The 23,586-nt window shown below is 37.1% G+C and overlaps 2 protein-coding genes across 4 annotated transcripts; one reads left to right on the top strand and one right to left on the bottom strand.

The window, feature by feature from the left end:
• The first annotated feature begins 141 nt into the window (after window positions 1-141).
• Window positions 142-11,213, top strand: LOC132629872 (protein CIA1-like). 3 transcript variants are annotated; one of them, XM_060345271.1, is made up of 10 exons: window positions 142-634; window positions 3,539-3,685; window positions 4,007-4,219; window positions 4,392-4,456; window positions 6,869-6,931; window positions 7,058-7,126; window positions 7,722-7,784; window positions 8,160-8,265; window positions 9,742-9,825; window positions 10,773-11,212. In XM_060345271.1, the coding sequence occupies exons 1-10, from the start codon at window positions 443-445 to the stop codon at window positions 10,857-10,859; spliced, it is 1,089 nt and encodes a 362-aa protein (XP_060201254.1). In that variant the 5' UTR covers window positions 142-442; the 3' UTR covers window positions 10,860-11,212. The 3 variants fall into 3 exon arrangements, with proteins under 3 accessions (XP_060201254.1, XP_060201255.1, XP_060201256.1); XM_060345272.1 differs by lacking the exon at window positions 7,722-7,784 and having other exon boundaries at window positions 10,773-11,213; XM_060345273.1 differs by lacking the exons at window positions 6,869-6,931; window positions 7,058-7,126 and having other exon boundaries at window positions 10,773-11,208.
• Window positions 11,214-13,274: 2,061 nt separating this feature from the next.
• Window positions 13,275-14,234, bottom strand: LOC132633642 (uncharacterized). The gene has a single exon (XM_060350173.1). The coding sequence runs from the start codon at window positions 14,032-14,034 to the stop codon at window positions 13,435-13,437; it is 600 nt and encodes a 199-aa protein (XP_060206156.1). The 5' UTR covers window positions 14,035-14,234; the 3' UTR covers window positions 13,275-13,434.
• Between the last annotated feature and the right edge of the window lie 9,352 nt (window positions 14,235-23,586).

The raw sequence follows: 23,586 nt of genomic DNA, 5'->3' as shown, positions 1-23,586 counted from the left end.
AAAAAAAAAATCATTAATAGAAATAAGGGAAAATAAAAGACCAAAAAAAAAAAACAACTCATCCTTTTTGGGGCATTATTTCAACAGCTATTTTCTATAAGGGTCTAACTGTCAGCTTATAAAGTAACTAACTAACTTACCAAACTCCATTTAAGTAACGCATAGGTACTCCTTTCTTAGCTCCCTGTACAAGTCCCTTAAGCTCACCAAAATCTAACAAGATTTCCCAAATCACATCAAATATCCCATAATATCTCACAAAAAAAACAACAAAGTACTTCTTTAAGATCAACTCGACATATCAAAGTGTTGTCTGACGTTCTTGGCGATCAAATATATCGAGAAATACGTTACTAATAGTTCTTGAATCACGTAGAAAAATTAGGAGAGTAAGAATCTAAGGGAATACACAGAATTGTACGCGCAATCAGAGTTGTTTAAGATGAATTTTAGCGAAGGAGATTTTGAACTGAAGGAAATTCAAAGGCTGGAAGGACACACTGGTAAGGTTTTAGGTATTGCTTGGAAACAGGATACTGGAATTTGGGGTCGTCCCTTAGCGATTGCTTCGTGGAGTGACGATAAAACTGTACGAATTTGGGAACAGAATTTCTCTGGCATTTTGGAGTGTAAGGTTTGATTTCTTTTTTCATTTGCAGGCTTATTAAAGTATGATTTGTTTTGATAGTTACTTTTGGAGTGTGTTTGGTATGACGGAAAATGTTTTCGAAGAAAAATGTTTTTTTTGGGGGGGAAATAAGTGATTTTCCTAGTTGAAAAATGTCATTTTAAGAGCATTTGCATATATACACAGTGGCGGAGCCCCATAGAGCGCCGAACCTCCTCGGCGGAAAAAAACACTGTTTTTACAAGGTTAAAATTATTTTTTATGTATATATAGTAGATGTTGAACCCCCTTAGGCTTCTTCGTATGTTTACTTTTTTATATTTTGAACCCCCTTGCAGAAATCCTGGCTCCGCCACTGTATATACAAAGCATTTGAATTCAGAGTGCAACTTCTGGTGGTGAGGTGTAGGTGGGATGGGAGGTGGGGTAGGCAGGGGCTAGGTTGGGGTACGGGATAGAGTGGGTGTGGGGGTTAGGTGGGGGCAGCCAGGCAGGTAGGGGAGTGGATGGATAGTGCGGGAGTGGGTTGGGGATAAAACCGTATTTATTTGAGAACAGAAGTCTCAGGCTTTTTTCAGTGTAAGGTTTGATTTCTTTTTTCATTTCCAGGCTTATTAAAGTATGATATCGTTTGTGATAGAAAAAAATGTACTTTATCTAAGTAGGCGTTTGGCCATAGATTCCAAATATTTTTCACTTTATTAGGAATTTATGGAGTTGTGTTTGGTTATACTTTTTGCAAAGGAGATTTGGAATGCTGTTCAGGTTTAGATATACTTAAAAATACAACTTCAAAAGTGAAAAGTGAGTTGGAAAATAGGTTATAAGCCGTTTTCCATTTTTGAAATACCAATTCAAGTTGGATTTGGAATTTTCACCAAACATATACAAAAGGAGAGATATGATTAGGAACGAAGATATGTGGGGCAAGGTGGAGTGGCCTCCGTGGAAGATAAGATGAGGGAAGCGAGGCTGAGGTGGTTTGGCCATATGAAGAGGTGGTGCGCAGATTCACCAGTGAGCAGGGGCGTATCTAGCATAATAAATGGGGTTTCAATTGAACCCCTAACTTTCGATGCAGAGTATAAATTTATGTGTAAGAAATTATGAAAATTATAATAAATAGTAGAAATGAACCCATAACTTTAAAGATATAATGGGTTCAATACTAAAAATCTTAAGGTTGAACCCCCTAGAATTTAAATCTTGGATCCGCCTCTGCCAGTGAGGAAGTGTGGCGAGGTTGGCTATAGTGGGTGTTAGGAGAGGTAGATGTAGGCCGAAAAGGAACTGAGGGAGGTGATTCAGCAGGACATGGCACACCTCTAACATACTGAGGACATGACCCTAGATAAGAAGGTTTGGAAGTCGAGGATCGGGGTAGAAGGTTAGTAAGCAGTTGAGTGTTGCAGTACTTTTATGTAGGAGAGACAGGGGGCAAGTCCCCTTTTCTCCTTATTTAGTACTAATATATCTAGTATTCGCATTGTATCTTATTCTTCTTTTATTATTATCTGCTACTGCATTTGTTTTGTTTATCTTGTTTATTGTTGTCGCTATTTCCCTTTCTTCCCTTCTTTGATTATACTTCTTTTGAGCTGAGGGCTATCGGAAACAGCTCTCTACCTCATAAAGGTAGGGATAAGATTCGCGTACATTCTAGCCTCCTTAAACCTCATGTGTGGGATTACACTAAGTATGTTGTTGTTGTTTTTGTTGTACTGATTTTCAAATAAAGTGAAAAATTATTCTGGAAAAAAGTGAATAAACAGGTTCTTAATTTGGATCGTGGATCAATTCTATAATAGTGGATCATAGGTGGATCAAAAATTTGCTTCATGAGTTTCAGTTTGGGATTCTACCACAACTCATTTGATTTACTAGGTTCAAAAAATTTATTTGTCCTAGTCTTGGACTACGCATACATATTTATATCTGTTCTCCATTTGCGCCTTTATTCATTTAATCTCACACTTTGTTTGCGTTTTGCGCTTAAAGCCCCAAAGGACCTTTGAGTTTTTTTTTTTTTTTTTTTTTTTTTTTTTTTGCGTTTTTCACCTTTCAATAACACTGCTTGCAGCATAAGGGAGGTACGATGGAGGTTGCCCATAAAGACCGTCATAAGGCTTTGTTTGTATGGAGGAATGAAAGGTGGTACTATACCACCATTCAACATAAATCAAATACTAACCAATCAGTTGGTGAGTCTGAGCAGTAACATATGAGGTAGGCTGCTAAGCGCATGTTTACCACCTCTGTTTGGTGAGGTAGAAGTACTTAGTGTCACTCCCTACATTGCAAAGAATTCTTGCCTCAGTTTTACTAGTGAACACAGGATCTCTATGTTTGATTCCTTCCCCTCAAGTTTACCCTCTTTCAGTCATCTCCTTGGATAAGTTACATGGGAAAAGCTCCCTGTGCGGATAGGGAAGAACACTTTTGCTACTTTCTTTTTTGGCAAATATTTGGATTTCAATACTACCTCTTTCCACCCAACATTGTATCCAACCTTTAGAACAATTATGACACCCTTTTTTTTCCCTTATTTGGCTACAAGCTTTCTCTGTGATGTCAGACGATTTGGTTCTGGCTATGAGGTATGCTTTTCTTTCCATTTGTCCAAGTTGGGAAAGAGAGATATTCCTCCAATAGAGGAATTAAGTGAATGGTCTCGTTGACCAAATTCCTCTGTTAAGTTTTTTTATCAGGAGTTATTATTTACTTTTGATGAGTTGATTAAATTACTCTGGTACTGTTTTCCTCTTTGTTCCTTCTTTATTCCTTCTCTAGCACTCTTTCCATTCTCAATAAATTAAAGTGACCTTTATTCTCAAGCTATTGTGACTATTTGAACCTATAAACAAATACATAAAAAAGAGCTGTAATAACTCTTAGAAGGAAATTATGCAGGCTGTTTTGGAGGAATCACATGGACGGAGTGTTAGATCGTGTGCCTGGTCACCGCCATGCAAATCATTGGCAGTAGCTTGCTCTGATGCCACCACTGCCATTTGGAAAAATGTCGGGAATGCGTATGAGCGTGTCTACACTTTGGAGGTACAGTTACCATTTTGATTCCATCTCTATCATATTGATTTCGGTTCACATTCTTTACTCCAACTCTAACAACACCCCGTGCAAAGTAGGCAAAACTAGTATCTTCTATCTGTTCATATCTGTAAATATTGGGACATAAACTTCAGAAACGCGTCAGTAGAATAAAGAATTTGTTACTATGGAGTTGTTTTGATTTAGCTTATATTAATTTGTGATCCTAATTTTGGTGGACTTTTATATTTGAATTTTTCCCTTTTCCTTAATAGGTTATAAATCTACTAAAATCCGCTTTCTTATTTTTCTTACGCCGATAATGTCCAGGGTCATGACAATGAAGTTAGAAGTGTTTCCTGGAATAAAAAAGGGGATCTGCTTGCGACGTGTGGAGGTGATAAGTCAGTTTGGATATGGGAAATTTTGCCTGGAAATGAGTTTGATTGTGTTTCAGTGTTACACGGACACACAGAAGATGTTAAGATGGTTCAATGGCATCAAGATATGTTATTCTCGTGTAGTTATGATAACACCATTAAGGTATATTTGAGATTCAACTTCACGTTCTGTGTGTGTGCGTGTGTTATTTTCTTAGAAAGATTCTAGCATGCTTTTCGTACCCCTATTACGTGTAAGCCGTAGAATTGGTAATCAACTCATTTCTCTTCCATTTGGTAAGTGATAATATCTAAGTGGTGCATGAAAACTTCAGGTTTGGGAAGAGATTCTTGACAATGGTGATTGGGCTTGTATTCAAACTTTGGGTGAGTCTGACAGGTAAGAATCATTATTGGGCATAATAAAACCTTAAATTTATTTAATTTATTAGAGGAGCAACAAATGAACACTTAAATAAAGACATTAAGGTGGTGATTATGTTCTTCATGCAGTAATTACCTTGCTCTTTTCATTTATGCAGACATATTTTAGAAAATGAGGTATCTTTCTTACTCTATAACAGGTAGCTAGTTTAATTTAGGTTATAAGTGCTAGTAAGTATGTTTCTGACTCATTATTCTTTTAGGCCTCGATTGATGAATGTGTATGCACTATACAGGTAGCTTGAAATACTGTAGGTTGTGCCCGTTAAAGAAAATACCATAAGGTCATGTGAAACTCAACTAGGTTTTTAGCTCAAACGAAGAACTAAACTATCTCATTAGAACCTACTCCAGTTTGGGTCAGGGTCAACAGGTCTCTACTCTGAGTCTTGCTAGGTTTAATGATCCTTAAACAGTGTGTTTTATTTGAATATATTGTCTAGAGCGCGTGTAAGGGTGCACCTTTCTATTTTATTGTTTTCATTCTTCTTGCGAGAAGGGACATTTTTCCTCACGGTCACTAAGACCTATGCTTGATATGCTGTGATATACTTTATGCATGCTAAACAGGAGAAAGTTTCAGATGAGAAATACTTCTGAAATCTTGCCTAGCAATTTGCAAAGCAGCTGATATGATATCTCCATCTTTCAAGATCTCATGTTTAGGGTCAATATGAATTTAAATATTTGGGGAAAGAGATCAGGAAGTTGAAGATTTTTCCGAAGTTATAATGCTATTGTAATTTCATTATTCATAATTAATTGAACATAACGAGATATGTGTGAACATGACTCGGTTAGATAATACATGATAATGGTTCGCTCGGTGGGAGATGATGACATCGGGTGCCAGTCATGTTGCCTACCCAAATTGGGTGTGACAAACATTTTTTTGTGAAGTATTTTCCCAAGATTATAATGCTATTGATATTAACTATTCTTAATTTATTGAACATAAGGATATACATGTGAACATGATTCGGGTAGAAGTAGTTTGGCAAGCATCTACTTTTGGAGAATCCGACAATCACCCATTGACATTTTTTAAGAGTCCGAGCAACATAGTCGCTCGATAGTAGATGACAGCATCAGGTGTCGGTCACCTGGCCTACCCAAATTTGGGTGTGGCAGAAGTAGTTTGACCAGCATGTTAACATGGACGAATACTTGCATGCATTAGAGCAGGTGGACTTATTTAGGCCCAAGTTTCCGAAGCTTTTGAATTTCTTAAAAATGATATTTTCCTTGCTTTGACCAAAAAGAGTTTGCATGTTGAAGATTTGAGGGAAATGTGTCAACAAGACAAATTCTTTCTTGGTAAAGAGAAACATGGGAAGAGACAACTGTGACATTCATTTACTAGAGAATCCTTGAGTTCATGGAATTGATTTGTTTTATTGTGTGGGTAGACTCTATGGGTACTAAGAAATTGAAACATCTTCTTTTGACCCCACATGTGGGATTACACTCGGTATGTTGTTGTTGACTAAAAATAATGTTAGGTCTGCGTACACTCTACCCTCCTCAGACCCCACATGGTGGGATTATACTGGGCTTGTTGTTGTTGTTGTATAAACGGATGAAGTACTTTCAGCAATTCTGGGCCTCTGGCTATCTCTAAAAATAATGTTTCTAGTCATTTGGTAATTTCCCTTTCGGCGGTATATTTTTCATTTTGTTATGTCTAGGTCTAAGCGTATCCTTTATCCTGAAAAACCCCCCAATATGTGACTATTTGGAAGCTTCATATAATAGTTATAGGTAAAATTGTAGTTCTAGAGATTGTCTGAATTCATTTGGAAAAACTTTTTGTGCGAGCTGTTTCACATGGAATGCTTCAGGCATTCAGAAGTTCCGCTCTCAAATTTGTGTTGTCTTGACTGTTTTTTTACTAGCTTTGTCGAATTTCCTCAGGGCCTTTGGCCTAAATTATCAGCATGTAACAGACAACCAAGCAGTTTACGCAAGTGTTTTAGATTATGCGTATACGACTTATAGCATGTTTGGTCAAACTTCCAAGAAGCCAAAAGTACTTATTTATACCAAAAGAATTGCTTCTTTTGGAGTGTTGAGGTGTTTGACCAAGCTTTTAAGAAAAAGATAAGTGCTTTTGAGTAATAGCTGAAGCTGAAAAGAGTAGCTTTTCCTAGAAGCACATTTGAAACCTTAGCCAAGCACAAATTACTGTTCTAAGATTGGCAAAAGTGGTTTTCAAATTGATTAGCCAAACACAAACTGTTATTCTCTAAAAGAACTTTTACAAAAAACACTTTTCAAATTAAGCAGATTTTGAAAGCTGGCCAAGCAGGCTATTAGTAACTTTTAATATTGTTTGGGAGCTTACGCCACTACATGGTTGAACTTTCAGCGGACATACATCTACTATCTCGTGTCTCTCTGTCAATAATGATTACCAAATGGTATCTTGCAGGTATGGCTTTCTTTTCTGCTGAATTCGTTTTAAAATATATGCTCTCAAGTCTCTGGTGTATCTTAAATAGGATAGTTGTTGTAGTCACTACTAAACAGATTTTACATTGGATTCTCTAACTTGCAGTGATGACCTTACCATTAAGATATGGAGTTGCGAAGGTGTACACAATTATGTGGGGTCTAAATTAATTTGGTAAGCCCGATCTTATCCTCCTTCCATAAGCATAATCCAATCCTATATAGTTGATTCATGCTTAGTTTTACACGATTCAACCTCGACTTAGCCATATAGATTCCAATGAATTCCTTCAATAAAAATAGGACTGCAGCCTCTAGATGCCTCCAAGGCAGCGGGGTTATCACCGCACATCCAACCCATGCTCCGTGGCAATGGCGATGCCCCAAAACAAAGGGCCAGTCTTCATCGTTCCGAGGGATAAAGCTCTTAAGCTTAAGATGTTACGAACTGAATGGTCTTATCAATCCCCTTATATATGAAAGAGTGAAAAAGTGCTTTCGTTGTTGTGGAATAAGAAGCCTTTGTATCTTAATGTCACTTTTTTTTTTTCAAAATGAAGGGTTTATGTCATTTGAACATCATTTTGATGTATTCAGGTAGACAAGTATTTCTGTTCACCAAAGGCAGTATTTATTGCTTGTTTATTTTTTTGCTCAGGCGAAGATTCGTCTTCATTTATTTGGTAAACTATGTTTGATGTAATTGTTCTCAGTAATTACAATGTTTTCCAACTCCTGATTTGCAACCATCTCCTTTTTGTGCTTCTTAGGACACATGCCTGCACTCTATCTGGATATCATGATCGGACAATTTGCTCAGTTGACTGGTTGAGGTAGATACTCTATATCTATTTCTTATCATGCTCAAGCTAATATATGTTTATTCTGTTTGCACTCCTTAATATTACCTTAATTTGACAGGTTTTCCTTTTTTATAAAGTGTGTGTTTGGGGTGGGGGGAGTTTAAGATATACGGTCTATTTTTCATGAATCAGAGTTTCATATCTTGTTTGCCTGTCCAGATTTCATGTTTGATAGCTTCCATTCGGGTCTTGTACGTTATAGCCATCCTTAATTGCCTCAGAGACTCTGTAAACTGCACTACACTTATTTTTCAATAATCAGGGCTTGTACACAGTGATAATTTTTGTGGTTATTTCTTCCCTGTCATCCTACAGGCTAACGTACTTGATATCCTAATATGTTAGGGAAATGATCCGTTGTTTACCTGAAGGGCAGGAGGATCCAGGAATTTTTGCTAGTGCTGGAGCTGACGACGCTATACGTTTGTTCATCGAGAACAAGGACAATGAGGTATTAGAAAACCTTCTATATCCCTTATTCCGTTTAGTACTTTAGGTGCTTATGTTGCATATGGTGTTAATCCCGTAGCGGATCAATTCCAATGAGCCTTCCAAACTGGTACTATTTGCAATCATTCTATACCTTCTTCGATAAACGCTGATTTTTCGGTCAAGTTTTGAGCTCCTTACTCCCCAACCCTCCTTCTATTCACCCAAATTTCTTGTGGGAAGTGGAAGAAATTGGGCTTTTTCTTCAGGAAAGTCATTAGTTTACCCTCTGCTATGTGGCTCCTTACTGCAGATGCTAAAAATATTTTTCGCTAGTTTTTATGGTTCTTTGTTTCCTAGGAAGGAAGTAATGTCGTGACTTCCTTTTTAATCTTTTATTAGCTATTGGGTCGCAATGGGAAGAGGTGAGCTTTCATTTGGTTGTCTCGTGCTCCTTGTTTCAATATTATAAGCTAGCAAATATGATTCCGATGGACCTGTCAAAACAGAAAGAGTCAGCTTAGAGGACGACATAAAAAAGATTTAGAATTTTCAAGTTCTTCATGCTAATGAGTAGACTACCGTGTCCCCAAGGGGAGAACCTAGTACTTGAGGCACAGAAGTAACAACCTGAAGATTTCAGGTTCGAATCTCATCTGCAACACTAGGTGTGGACCCGTCCGCTCCAGCGTTGACAGGCAGGATTATCTTGGAGCCTGTGCTTGCATGCTAGACATGCTACCCCGTGGATTAGTTGAGATGCACACAAGCTTCTCCAGACTCCACTATTTTATATAAAATGGAAAAAAGAAAAGAGAGAGAAAGAAAGAAAGAGCAGATTACAGTAACATAACCTTATAACTGCTTGGCCAATCTAGGATTTAAGCTCTACACTTTCAACCTTTAAGGTTCTTAACATTGAACTTTTTATATTTTTAAGTTATGGGTTCATCTGTACTAGTTGTTGCAATTTTGATGGATATTTACACATAAATTTCTGCTCCGCTTCTGAAGTACTTGATTCAAATGAACGCAGTAACTTAAAGCTGCGTCCACCCCTGGCTTAGGACAGTTCTTGGATTCTGATTTTGTTCTTCTCGCGAAATCATCTCTCAACTTGAATACCTTTTTTAAACTTTAATACACAGTTGGGAAAACACGTATATGTTTAATCAAGTTGAGTAGAAAATTCATTTGAGACAGCTGAAAAAACTAAAAGAACTGACCTCTGCTAATTTTGGTACTGTTCTAACAAATCATATGAATGATGCTGTCCATATACAACTACTGCTGAGTGCTGATCATCTATTATTGTCCTTCCAACCCTTCTTTGGTATAATAATTTTACTGTGCTTGATACTCTGATGACAGGTTGATTTTTTTGAGAAATTATCTTAAATAGCTAATAAATGTATAATATATGTATATTGGCTAGCAGCTGCAAAAAAAATTGACCGAGCGACCAAATGTGTAATTTCCTCCTTTTTTTGTATGACAGGTTGATGGACTTACATTTAAGCTACTTTTGAAGAAGGAGAAGGCTCATGAAATGAATATAAATTCTGTGAAATGGAATGCTGGGGTAAGTCAATGGAATACCACAGCGGTATGATTTTGACATTTACTTGTTCATCTGGCATTGCTTTAAACTCTGCATTAGTATGTCGCAAAGATGCTTTACATTTTGAGCAGAAGCTGATATCACCTGGAAACTTCTGAGCGTGTTATGGAATATCGATGCACAATTTTATTGTGGATGGGAATTCAAGTGGAACCTAGATTAGATTGAATGGAAAAAGTTTCTCACATCATGCTCTATTTGCGATACATGATTTTTATGTCTAGCTAATGAATTGAATCAATTTGACTATTGACTTTCAAATTCATAATCCTAATGGAAGGTTTGGTTATTCTGGCCTACAATAGGATTGCACATTACAGTTGTTTTCATACTATTAACACAAATAAAACATCTAGGTTTGGACCTTGAAATGAATATTTGTTTTCCTACTATGAACACACAAAAAAAAAAAACTATGTTGCTTGGACCCTCCAAAAATGTCGCCGCACCTGGATCTCATCCTCCAAAAATGCATAGCTTTTGGAAGATGCGACACACACAGCGAAATTTTTGAAGACTCCGAGTAATGTAGGTAAAAAGATATGTGTGTTAGAGCTGACAAATGGTGCTGTGGACAACAAATATGTTAGGCATTGCAATGATGTTGTATGGTTTTTCAAGGAGGCGAAATGTTTGTGTTCTGTTGTGTTTTCAAATATTCAGTCATGCTGTTTTATGTCGAAGACTAGAAGGGTGAATTCACTTTGTTATAGTTACTACCTTTAGTTTGATCGGTATCTGTCTTAAGTCGACCCTTTATTGGAGTAGTTTTTCTTCGGCTGATTGCTCGAAACCTATGCATTTGCATATTTTGAGTTTTCTATTCTGTTTCCCCAACAAAATTGAAAACAACATTCTTTTGGTCAAATAAATCCGGCAATATGTTTACTTCTGTCAAACCCTTGCAGGATAAAAGGCTTTTGGCATCGGCCAGCGATGATGGGACAGTGAAGATATGGGAGTTGGTTTGCCCTTGGCCTGCTGGTGCATCATAGCTGATACTGGAAAACTCTTTTTTTTTTTTTGGCAATAGTAATTTTGAGCCTTTTGAAGCCTTAAGACTTCTTTTCCTCTTTTTTTCCCCTCTTAGAGGCAGTTCTGATTCATATATAGCAATATCATTACTACATTTTTTTGCTTGAATTTGAGACCTCTGCTTAAGGGTAAAGGGACCCTATCAATCCACCACAACCCTTGGTAATATCATTACTACATTTTATAATAGAAAAGCAAGAGAATGGATCTGCAAAATTTCTCAATATAACTTAAGGCTGAGACCATCTTTTTGGATAGGGTCTCTATCTCTAAGAGATATTTTTATGCATGTTGTATGACAATCTGCTGTCATATTTGTCGATGATGCAGAAATATAATTCACAGCAGAGACAGATCCATGATTTGAAGTTTATGAGTTCTGGCGACCCCTCGCTTGCCACCGAACCCCCTACTTATATATGCTACTGGTTTCACATTGCATTATCGGTACGTATTTAGTGGATTTCTCAACATATATATTGTATCATATGCTTTGCATCCGCCATGATTCATAGTAATTTTGAGTCTTTTGAAGCCTTAGACTACTACCTTTTTTATTTTATTTTCCTTTTTTTTTTTTTTTTGGTTCTCTTAGTGGTCTAATCCACGTGTAGGCTGTAGCTATATCACTACTATATATTTTTCTACTAGAAATAAAAGAATGAATCTGCAAAATTTTCAATTACTGAAAGATGGGACCATCTTTTTCTGGATGGATTATTTATATCTGTATGATATTCTGATGCATGGTATATGACAAGTTGAACTTTAGCATCCAAGGATGCACCTCTCCAGCAGCCACATTCTGTGATCTGTGTTACTAGTTGAAATTCTATTTTGGATTTTTCTTACCTCCTATTGGTGTCCGGTATCCGTCCATGGGCCCCAATTGATTTGTTCCGTGCCAAGAAGTCCCACTTTTGGGGTAAATCGCTCTTGATCAGTAGTGGATCCAAGATTTTTACTAAGGGAAGTCAATACAATTTACACTTTTAAGGGGATTCAACATATAGTATATATGCATTAAAAAATTGACCTATCTATACGATGTAATCTTCCAGCTAAGGGGTGCCAATGGACTTCCCTTGGACAAGGGTAGCTCTGCCACTACTCGCGACAAAAGGTGACTCAATTCTCATGACTCAAACGCGAAACCTCTGATTAAAGATGAAGGAATAATTACCAGTCCACCATAACCTTTGGTGACTTGGAAGAAAGCCTTATGTTTGAAAGTACTTTGAGCTAAAATTTTCCCAACCAATTTAATGGATCGATGTGACCTTTAATTAGAGATAGCTTGGGTTAAACTTTCACCACTTATCAACGCATAAGGACCCTTAAATTATAATTCTGGCAGAGAGAAATTGAATCAAGATCTTTCAGTTGAGTCAATGCAACTTTTTCAAGTGTAATTTTATGATATATATCACGGAGTTTCACTTATAGAAGTCGAAAATTAATGATGGTGACTATTTTTCAATACAAAAGTTGAAAATATTTGAGAATTTTTCCCTACAAAAGGATAGATGCATCTATTATTGTGCTCACTGACCATTTCTTGACCTTGTCTTTAAAAAAAAATCACTGTTATAAAGTCTCAAATTCTACAGGTGAAACTTCATGATAATGTCTTGAGATCGTCATAACAATGACCATTTTTCAATTACAAGAGCTAAAAAGTGGCTATTTGTGAAGTTAACGCCCCGCCCCCCTCCCCCGCCAACCACCCCCAGCCTAAACAACCAAAAAAGAAAAGGAAAATAGGCACCTGATGAAGAACTTACATAAATTAAATTTGAATTTATAGTGTGCATAACTTGTGTATTTCTTCTGGGTATTAACATGGAAATACAAAATTATTATGATAAAACAGTTCAATTAAAGAGAAAAGCAAACAATATTAGTAATTAGATTATTTATAAATTTTGATAATTTATCATAATTACTTGTAGATATTCACAAGTTTACTATAGTTAATATTGTGCCACCACTTAATTACTCATGTGATATGTTAATTTTGTATGATTATTTCATAGTTGAGGCAATAGAGCTCTAAAGTAAGTCCAAATATAATATATTTCCTATCTAGAGAGATCAAAAACACATATTTAAACTAATTGAAGATAAATTGTACTGAGCCACAGTGGCGGACCTAGTAAGAGCCCAGGGGTTCCGAACCCCCTTCGGCGAAAAATTGCACTGTATATACAAGGTGAAAATATTTTTTATGTATATATAGTAAATGTTGAACCCCCTTAGCTTCTTCATTTATGGCTTCTTTATATTTTTGAACCCCCTTAGCATAAATCTTGGCTCCGCCACTGCTGAGCCATATACTTATAATCAAGGGATCAAAAATGTTATTATCCCAATCATCAACATATGTATTTCTTCTTGGTATTAACACGGAAATACACAATTATTATTATAATAAAATAGTTCAATAAAAGAGAAAACCAAAAAAAAAAAATCATTAATTAATAGAAATAAAAGACCAAAAAAAAAAAAACTCATCTTTTTTTTGGGCGCATAATTTCAACAGCTATTTTCTATTCTTAATCTGCAAGTAGAATTTGCTCTTCTTCTTTCTTCAACTAAAGCTGCCCTTGCTGACATTATATTATTATTCATCAATGATTTATCAAATGCACTACAATCAATCCAATCTTTTAGTAATTCCTCTTGTCCCCAAATGTCTGGTATCCATACATGTCCAGCCACTTCAACTCTATGTCTCTTCAATCTCTCACGTCCATTGTCCTCCAAGGACGTCGATCCGCCCATGCTTGCATGCCCCACATGCACGTCGTCGTCTGACACAGCTCTTGTATCGTTGGATTTTTTTGAATCATGGTGTTCTTGATCGCACTTGAGCGTTATGTTGTTTTTCCTGACTTGTAAAATTGGCCTTGTTGACTCGATCTTGTCATCGTTAGGGTCAGGGCTTCTCTGGGGTTGTAATGAAAAAATCGACGATTTTTCTTGTTCGTTCGTCGTAATGAAACTAGGCCTTGTTGACTCGATTTTGTCATCGTTAGTGTCACAGCTTCTCTGAGGTTGTACTGAAAAAATCGATGAATTTTTTTGTTCGTTTGTCATAGTGAAAGTACCGTTGAATTTTTGTTGTTGTTGCATGAATTTGAAGGGAAAGGGATTTTTTTTTATTTATTTTTTTGCTATTCTCCCAACGATAGTGTTGGAGCTATAGCCAAGAGAAAGTGTTGTTGATGGGAGAAATGATAGTTTCCTTTTTTTTTTTTTTTCTTTTTTTGGGTATTCTCCAAACTATAGTGTCAATGAGAGAATATATTCTTGTGTTGGGGAATAATGCAATATGAGGGGATTTATTAGTATTAATATTATTGTGTGGGCAAAGGGGCAAAGATTTGTAATATGTGGGGTTATAGTCACCACGTCATGACCACCAAGTGTGTGTTTTATTGTATGGCAAGTGAGAATAGTACGTGTCTTTTTGTGGAGATTTGATGCTCAAATTTGTGTGGTTAACTTCAAAGCTATGAAAAAATGTACGATTACCAAACAGAGAATGGAAAAAGATAGGTCTCTTATTACACACAGGGAGAATACATTAATTGGTCAGTGGATTTTTGGAGGATTGTGAGGTTGACACCTATTTTTTGCGCGGCTTGCCCTTCTTTTGGGGTGGTCTTTAAATTTTGCCCCTCATATTTATGGTCTTTAAATTTTGCCCCTCATATTTATGGTCTTTAAATTATGCCCTTATATTGCTGGTCTTTAATTTTTGCCTTTCGCATTGCAACACTGAGCGTTCACGCAGAAATCATAAGATTCTGAGTTCGAACCCCCGCTCAAGCATAAATTAAAAAAGAAAACCGCAAGGCAAGGTTTGGGTCGCGTGTATGCCGGACCCGGCATAAACTTATGAAGGAATTATCAAAGTTATACCGGACCCGGCATACTCATGCCTTATGGGCAGACTTGGCATAAGTATGCCGGGTCCGGCATAACTTTGGTAATTCCTTCATAAGTTTATGCCGGGTCCGGCATAACTTTGAGATCTCATGTCAACTTTTTACAGATTTTTAGTGACATCAAAATGCTCTATTAAAATTCAAGTGATTTTTGTGTCAATGTGGCCTAAAGACTTTCTTTGCTACATTTCCTGTATTGGATATATTATAACTGCTCTTGTTAATATATTATGGGGTAGTGTTAGAAAAGAGTAGTTGTCGTGATTTTGTTCCATTATATCTAAGCCTAGTTTTTCATGAGTATTAACACTATGATAATTGTTGACAGCATTTGCATGACGATGAGTGGAAGAGGTCACGCACAAAGTTTTTATCATGAAGCCTTTTAGTTCTGTAATAATATTGGAAGGAGGACAATGAAATTCTTCCTAGGTACCCTCATCCGGTGGGGGCATACTTTTAATGGGCAAACTTTTATGCCGGATCAGGCATAAACTTGTGAAGGAATTACCAAAGTTATGCCGGACCCAGCATACTTATGTCAAGTCTGCCCATAAGGCATAAGTATGTCGGGACCGGCATAAGTTTGGTAATTCCTTAACAAGTTTATGCCGTTGGGGGCATACTTTTAATGGGCAAACTTTTATGCCGGATCCGGCATAAAATTGTGAAGGAATTATCAAAGTTATGCCGGACCCGGCATACTTATGCCAAGTCTGCCCATAAGGCGCATAACTTTGGTAATTCCTTCACAAGTGTATGCCGGTAGGGGCATAGTGAATTTAAACTCTGCCTTGCGATTTTTTTTTTAAATTTTGACTGTGTGGGGGTTCGAACCTGGAACCCATGGGGTTTAGCCGAAGGGCAAAACTTAAAGATTTCAACTATGAGGGGCAAAATTTAAAGACCACCCCAAAAGAAGGGCAATTCTGTGAATTGCCCGGTTGACACTAGGGGTGTCAAATTTGGCCCGACGATGACCCGCACAATTCGCTCAAAATTTTATGAGTTGGGCTCAGGATAATTTCATATTGGGCTGATTTTAGCCCAATCCAACATAACTCATTTTAAAGTAATCTCCAACTTAGCCCAATACTAGTTCAATTCTAGCCCATTTTTAAGATTTACTTAAATTTGGGATTATTACTTGAGATTTACTTTATTTTTTTTATGTATACACTTTTCTTGTATCATGTAACTTATAAGTTTGTGGTATGTTTAATATGAAGGGAAATATTTTTCACGAAATTATGTTTAATATGAAGGGAAATATTTTTCACAAAAAATATTTTTCTCGAAAATATTTACCACGGAAAATGTTTTCCTCAAAAATATTTTTCACGAAAAATCTGCGAAAATAATTTTCAAGAAAAATATTTTTCTAGAAATAGACCCTTAAAAAAAACTGGGTCAAGTTGGGCGGATCATGACCCAGCCCATTTTTAGCCCAATTCAGCCCGCCCCATTTCAGCCCAAGTAACTTTTGGGTCAATGTTAGTTCAACCCATTTATTACCTCAGCCCATTTTAATTGGGTAGTTTCAGCCCAACCCGCCCATTTGACACCCCTAGTTGACACTGATTTTGTGGTGAGCGTGGAGTAGGGGTGGGTGGAACAGAAACGGATTCAGTTTATGAGTTTGTACGACGATTTTAAATTTATACTAAAATAATACTCCCTCTATCTCAATTTATGTGTCATAGTTCAGATTTCGAGAGTCGAGCTTTTTTAATTTTGATCGTGAATACAGACATAAAATCTTTAAGTTTTTTAAAATAGAATTTACATATTTGAAAATTACGTAAAGAGTATTACGAATCATGATAATTAATGCTAAGTATTTAGACAGGGTAGGGGTAAATTCTGCTTACACACTACCCTCTCCAAACCTCACTTGCGGGTTTACACTGGTATGTAATTGTGTTTGAAAGGCATATGGAAAGATCACAGTCAAAGAAAAATTCATCTGACTCTCAAAATTCGAACACCGCCATGTAAATAAAAAAAGAGGGAATAAATGAATTTACAATCAAATATTTATAAATATTTAGTAAATTCATTAATACATATACAAAATCTGAATAAAAGTTATTAAATATACATGAATCTGTAACCGACCTTCTAGATGCTTCCTGATGGGGGTGGGGAATAGAGTTATTTCTAAGCTTTTTCACCAATGAAAATATAGGAGCTGATATAGGGGATTGGTGGTGTGTAATTCACATCTAAAGGGGCTGCTTGTGACTTGGGAGCTAGCTTTATCAATCATTTAATGAGATAGAGACCAGGCTGAAAAGGATTGTGAGGAGATTTTTTTTTTTTTTTTAAATAAAAAAAGATTCACTCTCCTTTTACATGGTTCTTAGTTATGTGGTAATAAAATAAAAAAGTTTATGTGGTCAGTACGTATGAAAATCCTGTTACTTGGAATCTTTAGAAATTAAAATTCTATGAATTGTTTTTGGAGTTTCAACTAATAAAAAAATTAAATTTCATGAATTCTTCGAACTTCAATATATTGTGTGGAGTTCAATCGTTAAAATTTCAAAGTTTCAGTATCATGTATCAGAGTTATTTCGTATTTTCGATTTTCACATTAAAAATAGTTAATTTTCAATTATATTTGAAATAGTGGTAAAACTTTTATTGTCGGTTCAAAAACATACCATTCTTGTATCTTTATGTCACGACGTAACAGATTGATAATACAAAACACATGAGATTTTTTTAAGATTTTTTTTTTCTATCGGATTATAACAATTGCTTTTGTATCATTTCCTTCAGGAAAGGGTTATAAACTTACTCACCATCTAGTATTTGGGACCAATTGGTTTGGCTATTTAATATTCGAGCCTCGTAGGAGTTATTAAGGGAAAAGCGCTCCCACTAAAAATTTCTTCATTCTCAAACTCGAACAACAAACAATAATAATATACCCAGTGTAATCCCACAAATGAGATTTGGGGACAGTAGGATGTACGCAGACTTTACCTCTACCTTTTGAGGGTAGAGAGGTTGTTTTCGATAGACCCTCGGCATTCTCAAACTCGAACCTAAAACTTTAATGGAAGATAGATAGATCTTATCCTTTCAGCCATATCCTGTGATAATAACCAGTTATATAATTGATAGACGTAGTACACGAACAATCTGTGGGGTCCATTCCCCTATCCCATATTTTAAGAAAGGAAGATTTTTCTTCCTTTGACAAATTATACATTGGCAACAATTGTGGACTTGGCTAACAAGCCAATTTCTTTGTTCACATTTTCATGATGTAAGCGCTTACCTCATCATAATCGTGATGTAAGCGCTTACCTCACCATAGGAAATTCATTCCTATAAATAGGCAGCTTATGGTTCATTTGTTACACACCAAAAATCTCAGACAATACATCTGAGTGAGAGCAAAAGTGAGGTATTCCATAGACTGTAAGAAAATAGTCTGTGAAGAAAAATAGAGTGTGAGTGATATTGTAGTGAGGTGGGAAAATTAAAAGAGTGTTATTTCTTTTGAGGGTGTAGTGGTCTTAGGAGTATTTGTACTCGTTACTACACAGTGTAAAATTCCTCTATAGTGATATCAGCTGCTCCTCTTGGCCGTGGTTTTTCCCTTATTCAGAAGGGTTTCCACATAAAATCTTGGTGTCATTATTGCTGCATTTTATTCTTGCTGATTTAACCATAAGTTAGTGTTCCGCGTTTATCACTAATACCGTGAATATTATTTTTGCGGGTCTATTTTATTCCCATCAAGTGGTATCAGAGCCAAGGTTCTGTCTGAGTATGCTCTGTGGTTGCAGCACAGTCTGAACTTCCACATCAGAAAAGAATTACTTTGGTCTTCGAATAAAATAATATTTGTATTTGTGATAAACGATGGAAGTCAACACTAGTAGAATGGTTACTTTGAGTGGCGTAAATTATGCCATTTGGAAGGGCAAAATGGAAAATTTGCTCTATGTCAAGAATTTTCATCAACCTGTCTTTGGAAATAAAAAGCCTGATAATAAATCAGATGAAGAGTGTAATTTGTTGCATCGGCAGGTTTGCGGCTTTATTAGACAGTGGGTTGACGATAATGTGTTGAACCATATTTCTGGAGAGACACATGCTCGGACCCTATGGGAGCATCTTGAAAGTTTGTATGCTCGAAAAACTGGTAATAACAAGATGTTTCTGATAAAGCAAATGCTGGGTTTAAAATACCACGATGGTTCCGCAATGACAGATCATCTGAATATTTTTCAGGGGATCATGAACCAGTTATCTGCTATGGGTATTAATTTTGATGAAGAAATTCAAGGCTTATTTCTACTTGGTTCCCTACCAGATTCTTGGGAAATTATTAGAACTTCATTATCAAATTCTGCTCCGGATGGTGTGATCTCTATGGATCTTGCCAAGAGCAGTCTTTTAAATGAAGAGATGAGAAGAAAATCTCAAGGTTCCTCCTCATCAGATGTCTTGGTGACTGACACTAGGGGGAGAGGCAAGAATCGTGGTTCTCAAAATAGAGAACATCATAGAAGCAAATCCAGAAGCAGACTTAAAGATATTGACTGCTATCATTGCGGGAAAAAAGGGCACACAAAGAAGTTCTGCCGGATTTTGAAAAAAGAGAATAGAGAAAAGGAGGAAAAGAAAGAAGATGGCAATCGTGTTGCCGCTGTCACTACAGAAGATCTTGTTACTGTCCTTGATGCGGATCTGATAAATATTGCTTGTGATGAGTCAAGCTGGGTTGTGGACAGTGGTGCTGCATCTCATGTGACATCAAGGAAGGAATTTTTCTCATCCTATACTCCGGGTGACTTTGGAACTTTGAGTATGGGTAATGAGACTGTATCCAGGGTGGCTGGTGTTGGAACGATTTGTTTGAAAACTAGTATTGGAACTAAACTAGTTTTAAACAATGTAAAGCATGCACCTGATGTTCGTTTGCACTTGATCTCTGTTGGTGTTTTGGATGATGAGGGATATGTCAGTACCAATGGTGCTGGAAAGTGGAAGCTTACTAAAGGTTCCATGATTGTGGCTCGTGGCGAAAAACTTCGTGGTCTATACTGGACTACGACCTCTACCTGTGTTGATATGGTGAATGCAGTTGAGAGCAATAGCTCTTCAACGTTATGGCATAAGAGGCTTAGCCACATTAGCGAGAAAGGACTAAATGTTCTGGCCAAAAAGAAATTATTGTCAAATTTCGAAAGTGCTAAATTAGAAAAGTGTGAGCACTGCTTGGCTGGAAAACAAAATAGAGTTTCTTTCAAGTCTCATCCTCCTTCAAGAAAGACAGAGTTGCTTGAGTTGGTGCATTCAGATTTATGTGGTCCAATGAAGACAAGGACTTTGGGTGGTGCACTTTATTTTGCTACCTTTATTGATGATTGCTCAAGGAAACTTTGGGTCTACGTCTTAAAGACTAAAGACCAAGTGTTGGGTGTCTTTAAGCAGTTTCAGGCCTCAGTTGAAAGAGAAACTGGAAAGAAGCTGAAGTGTATTCGTACTGATAACGGTGGTGAATATTGTGGACCGTTTGACGAATACTGCAAGCAACAGGGTATCAGACACCAGAAGACTCCTCCTAAGACTCCTCAGCTTAATGGTTTAGCAGAGAGGATGAACAGGACCTTGATGGAAAGAGTCAGATGTTTGCTTTCTGAAGCAAAGTTGCCGAATTCCTTTTGGGGTGAGGCTTTATTGACCGCTGCACATGTTATTAATCTATCCCCTGCGGTTGCTTTGCAAAGTGATGTTCCAAACAGAGTTTGGTATGGAAAGGATGTTTCCTATGACCACTTGAAAGTGTTTGGTTGTAAAGCTTTTGTACATGTGCCTAAAGATGAAAGGTCGAAATTAACTGCCAAGACAAGGCAGTGCATCTTCATTGGTTATGGTCTTGATGAGTTTGGTTACAGGCTATATGATCCAATTGAGAAGAAGGTTGTGAGAAGCCGTGATGTTATCTTCATGGAGGATCAAACCATTGAAGATATTAACAAAGCGGAGAAGATAAAATCTTCAAGTTCTGAAGGTTTAGTTAATCTTGATCAAGTTCCTCATACAAATGCTGATGAAGTTGGTGGGCTCGATGACGATGGTGATGCCCAGAATCATGTTCCAGATCAGCATGTTGATGATGATAACGATGCTGCTATTGATGAAGTAGATGCTCCTACTCATGAAGTCGTGGATGAGTCAGATATTCCACTTAGAAGGTCTACTAGACAGCATGTTCCTTCTTCCCGTTATTCACCTAATGAGTATGTATTACTCACTGATGGGGGAGAACCTGAATGTTATGAGGAGGCCATGGAAGATGAGCACAAGGATCAATGGATTGAAGCCATGCAAGATGAGATAAAATCTCTGCGTGAGAACCATACTTATGAGTTAGTGAACTTGCCTAAGGGCATGAGAGCTTTGAAGAACAAGTGGGTGTTCAAAGTTAAAGCCGAAGAACACAGCTTGAAGCCCAGATACAAAGCTAGATTGGTTGTTAAGGGATTTGGTCAAAGGAAAGGTATTGACTTTGACGAAATATTTTCTCCTGTCGTGAAAATGTCCTCCATTCGGACAGTTCTTGGTTTGACTGCTAGTCTTGATTTGGAGATTGAGCAGATGGATGTGAAGACTGCTTTTCTTCATGGTGACTTAGAAGAGGAGATTTATATGGAACAACCTGAAGGCTTCAAGGCAAAAGGTAAAGAAAATCTTGTATGCAAACTCAAGAAGAGTCTCTATGGATTGAAGCAAGCTCCCAGACAGTGGTACAAGAAGTTTGAGTCTGTTATGGGGGAGCAAGGCTACAAGAAGACTTCTTCAGATCACTGTGTGTTTGTACAAAGATTTTCTGATGGTGACTTTATCATCCTTCTGCTATATGTGGATGATATGTTGATTGTAGGCAAAAATGCTTCCAGGATTGACGAGTTGAAGAAACAGTTGAGTAAGTCTTTTGCAATGAAAGACTTGGGTCATGCTAAGCAGATTTTGGGCATGAGAATTACTCGTTCGAGAGATGAAAATAAGCTTTATTTGTCGCAGAAAAAGTACATAGAACGTGTACTAGAGCGCTTCAATATGAAGAGTGCTAAGTGGGTTAGCACACCTCTTCCTGGTCATCTGAAATTGAGCAAAAAGATGTGTCCTACAACAACAGAGGAAAAACAGAGAATGGCCAAGATTCCTTATTCCTCTGCCGTCGGAAGTTTAATGTATGCAATGGTATGCACTCGACCAGATATTGCTCATGCAGTCGGTGTTGTTAGCAGATTTCTCGAAAATCCAGGGAAAGAGCATTGGGAAGCTGTGAAGTGGATACTCAGGTATCTAAGAGGAAGATCAGATGAATGCTTGTGTTTTGGAGGATCAAATCCAATTTTGAAGGGCTATACAGATTCTGATATGGCAGGTGACCTTGATAATAGAAAATCCACTACTGGATATTTGTTTACTTTTTCAGGGGGAGCTATATCATGGCAGTCAAAGTTGCAGAAGTGTGTTGCACTATCTACAACGGAAGCGGAGTATATTGCGGCTACTGAAGCTGGCAAAGAGATGATATGGCTCAAGAGATTCCTTCTAGAACTTGGATTGCAACAAATGGAGTATGTTGTCTATTGTGACAGTCAGAGTGCAATAGACTTGAGCAAGAACTCCATGTACCATGCGAGAACAAAACACATCGATGTCAGATATCATTGGATTCGTGAGCAATTGGAAAGCGAATTGTTCCAAGTCAAGAAGATTCACACGAATGAAAATCCTGCAGATATGCTGACCAAGGCGGTACCGAGAGACAAGTTCGAATCGTGCAAAGAACTTGTCGGCATGCACTCAAATTAGAAGCCAGTGTACCCTCCTTCAGGTGAATGGGACTGAAGGGGGAGATTTGTGGGGTCCAGTCCCCTATCCCATATTTTAAGAAAGGAAGATTTTTTCTTCCTTTTGACAAATTATACATTGGCAACAATTGTGGACTTGGCTAACAAGCCAATTTCTTTGTTCACATTTTCATGATGTAAGCGCTTACCTCATCATAATCGTGATGTAAGCGCTTACCTCACCATAGGAAATTCATTCCTATAAATAGGCAGCTTATGGTTCATTTGTTACACACCAAAAATCTCAGACAATACATCTGAGTGAGAGCAAAAGTGAGGTATTCCATAGACTGTAAGAAAATAGTCTGTGAAGAAAAATAGAGTGTGAGTGATATTGTAGTGAGGTGGGAAAATTAAAAGAGTGTTATTTCTTTTGAGGGTGTAGTGGTCTTAGGAGTATTTGTACTCGTTACTACACAGTGTAAAATTCCTCTATAGTGATATCAGCTGCTCCTCTTGGCCGTGGTTTTTCCCTTATTCAGAAGGGTTTCCACATAAAATCTTGGTGTCATTATTGCTGCATTTTATTCTTGCTGATTTAACCATAAGTTAGTGTTCCGCGTTTATCACTAATACCGTGAATATTATTTTTGCGGGTCTATTTTATTCCCATCACAATCATATTAGTAGATGGACTGGAGATGAGCTACTGTATGGTCAAAATCATGTTTTTTTTCTGGAAGCAATTCTACCACCTAATGTTACTTGCAATAATTTCAACCTGTATTTCTTATTTTTTTTACAAGGAAATTGTCTTCCATGATCAACTACAATTTTAATCTTAAAAAAGTGAACTTATAATTGTTTTTATTTACTGATCTCCTAGGTCATTTTTTTCGATTTCT

The sequence above is a fragment of the Lycium barbarum genome, chromosome 3, assembly GCF_019175385.1.
Source record: "Lycium barbarum isolate Lr01 chromosome 3, ASM1917538v2, whole genome shotgun sequence".
Taxonomy (NCBI): domain Eukaryota; kingdom Viridiplantae; phylum Streptophyta; class Magnoliopsida; order Solanales; family Solanaceae; genus Lycium; species Lycium barbarum.
The sequence above is the reverse complement of the archived record's forward strand: the minus strand, read 5'-3'. Positions and strand labels throughout refer to the sequence as shown.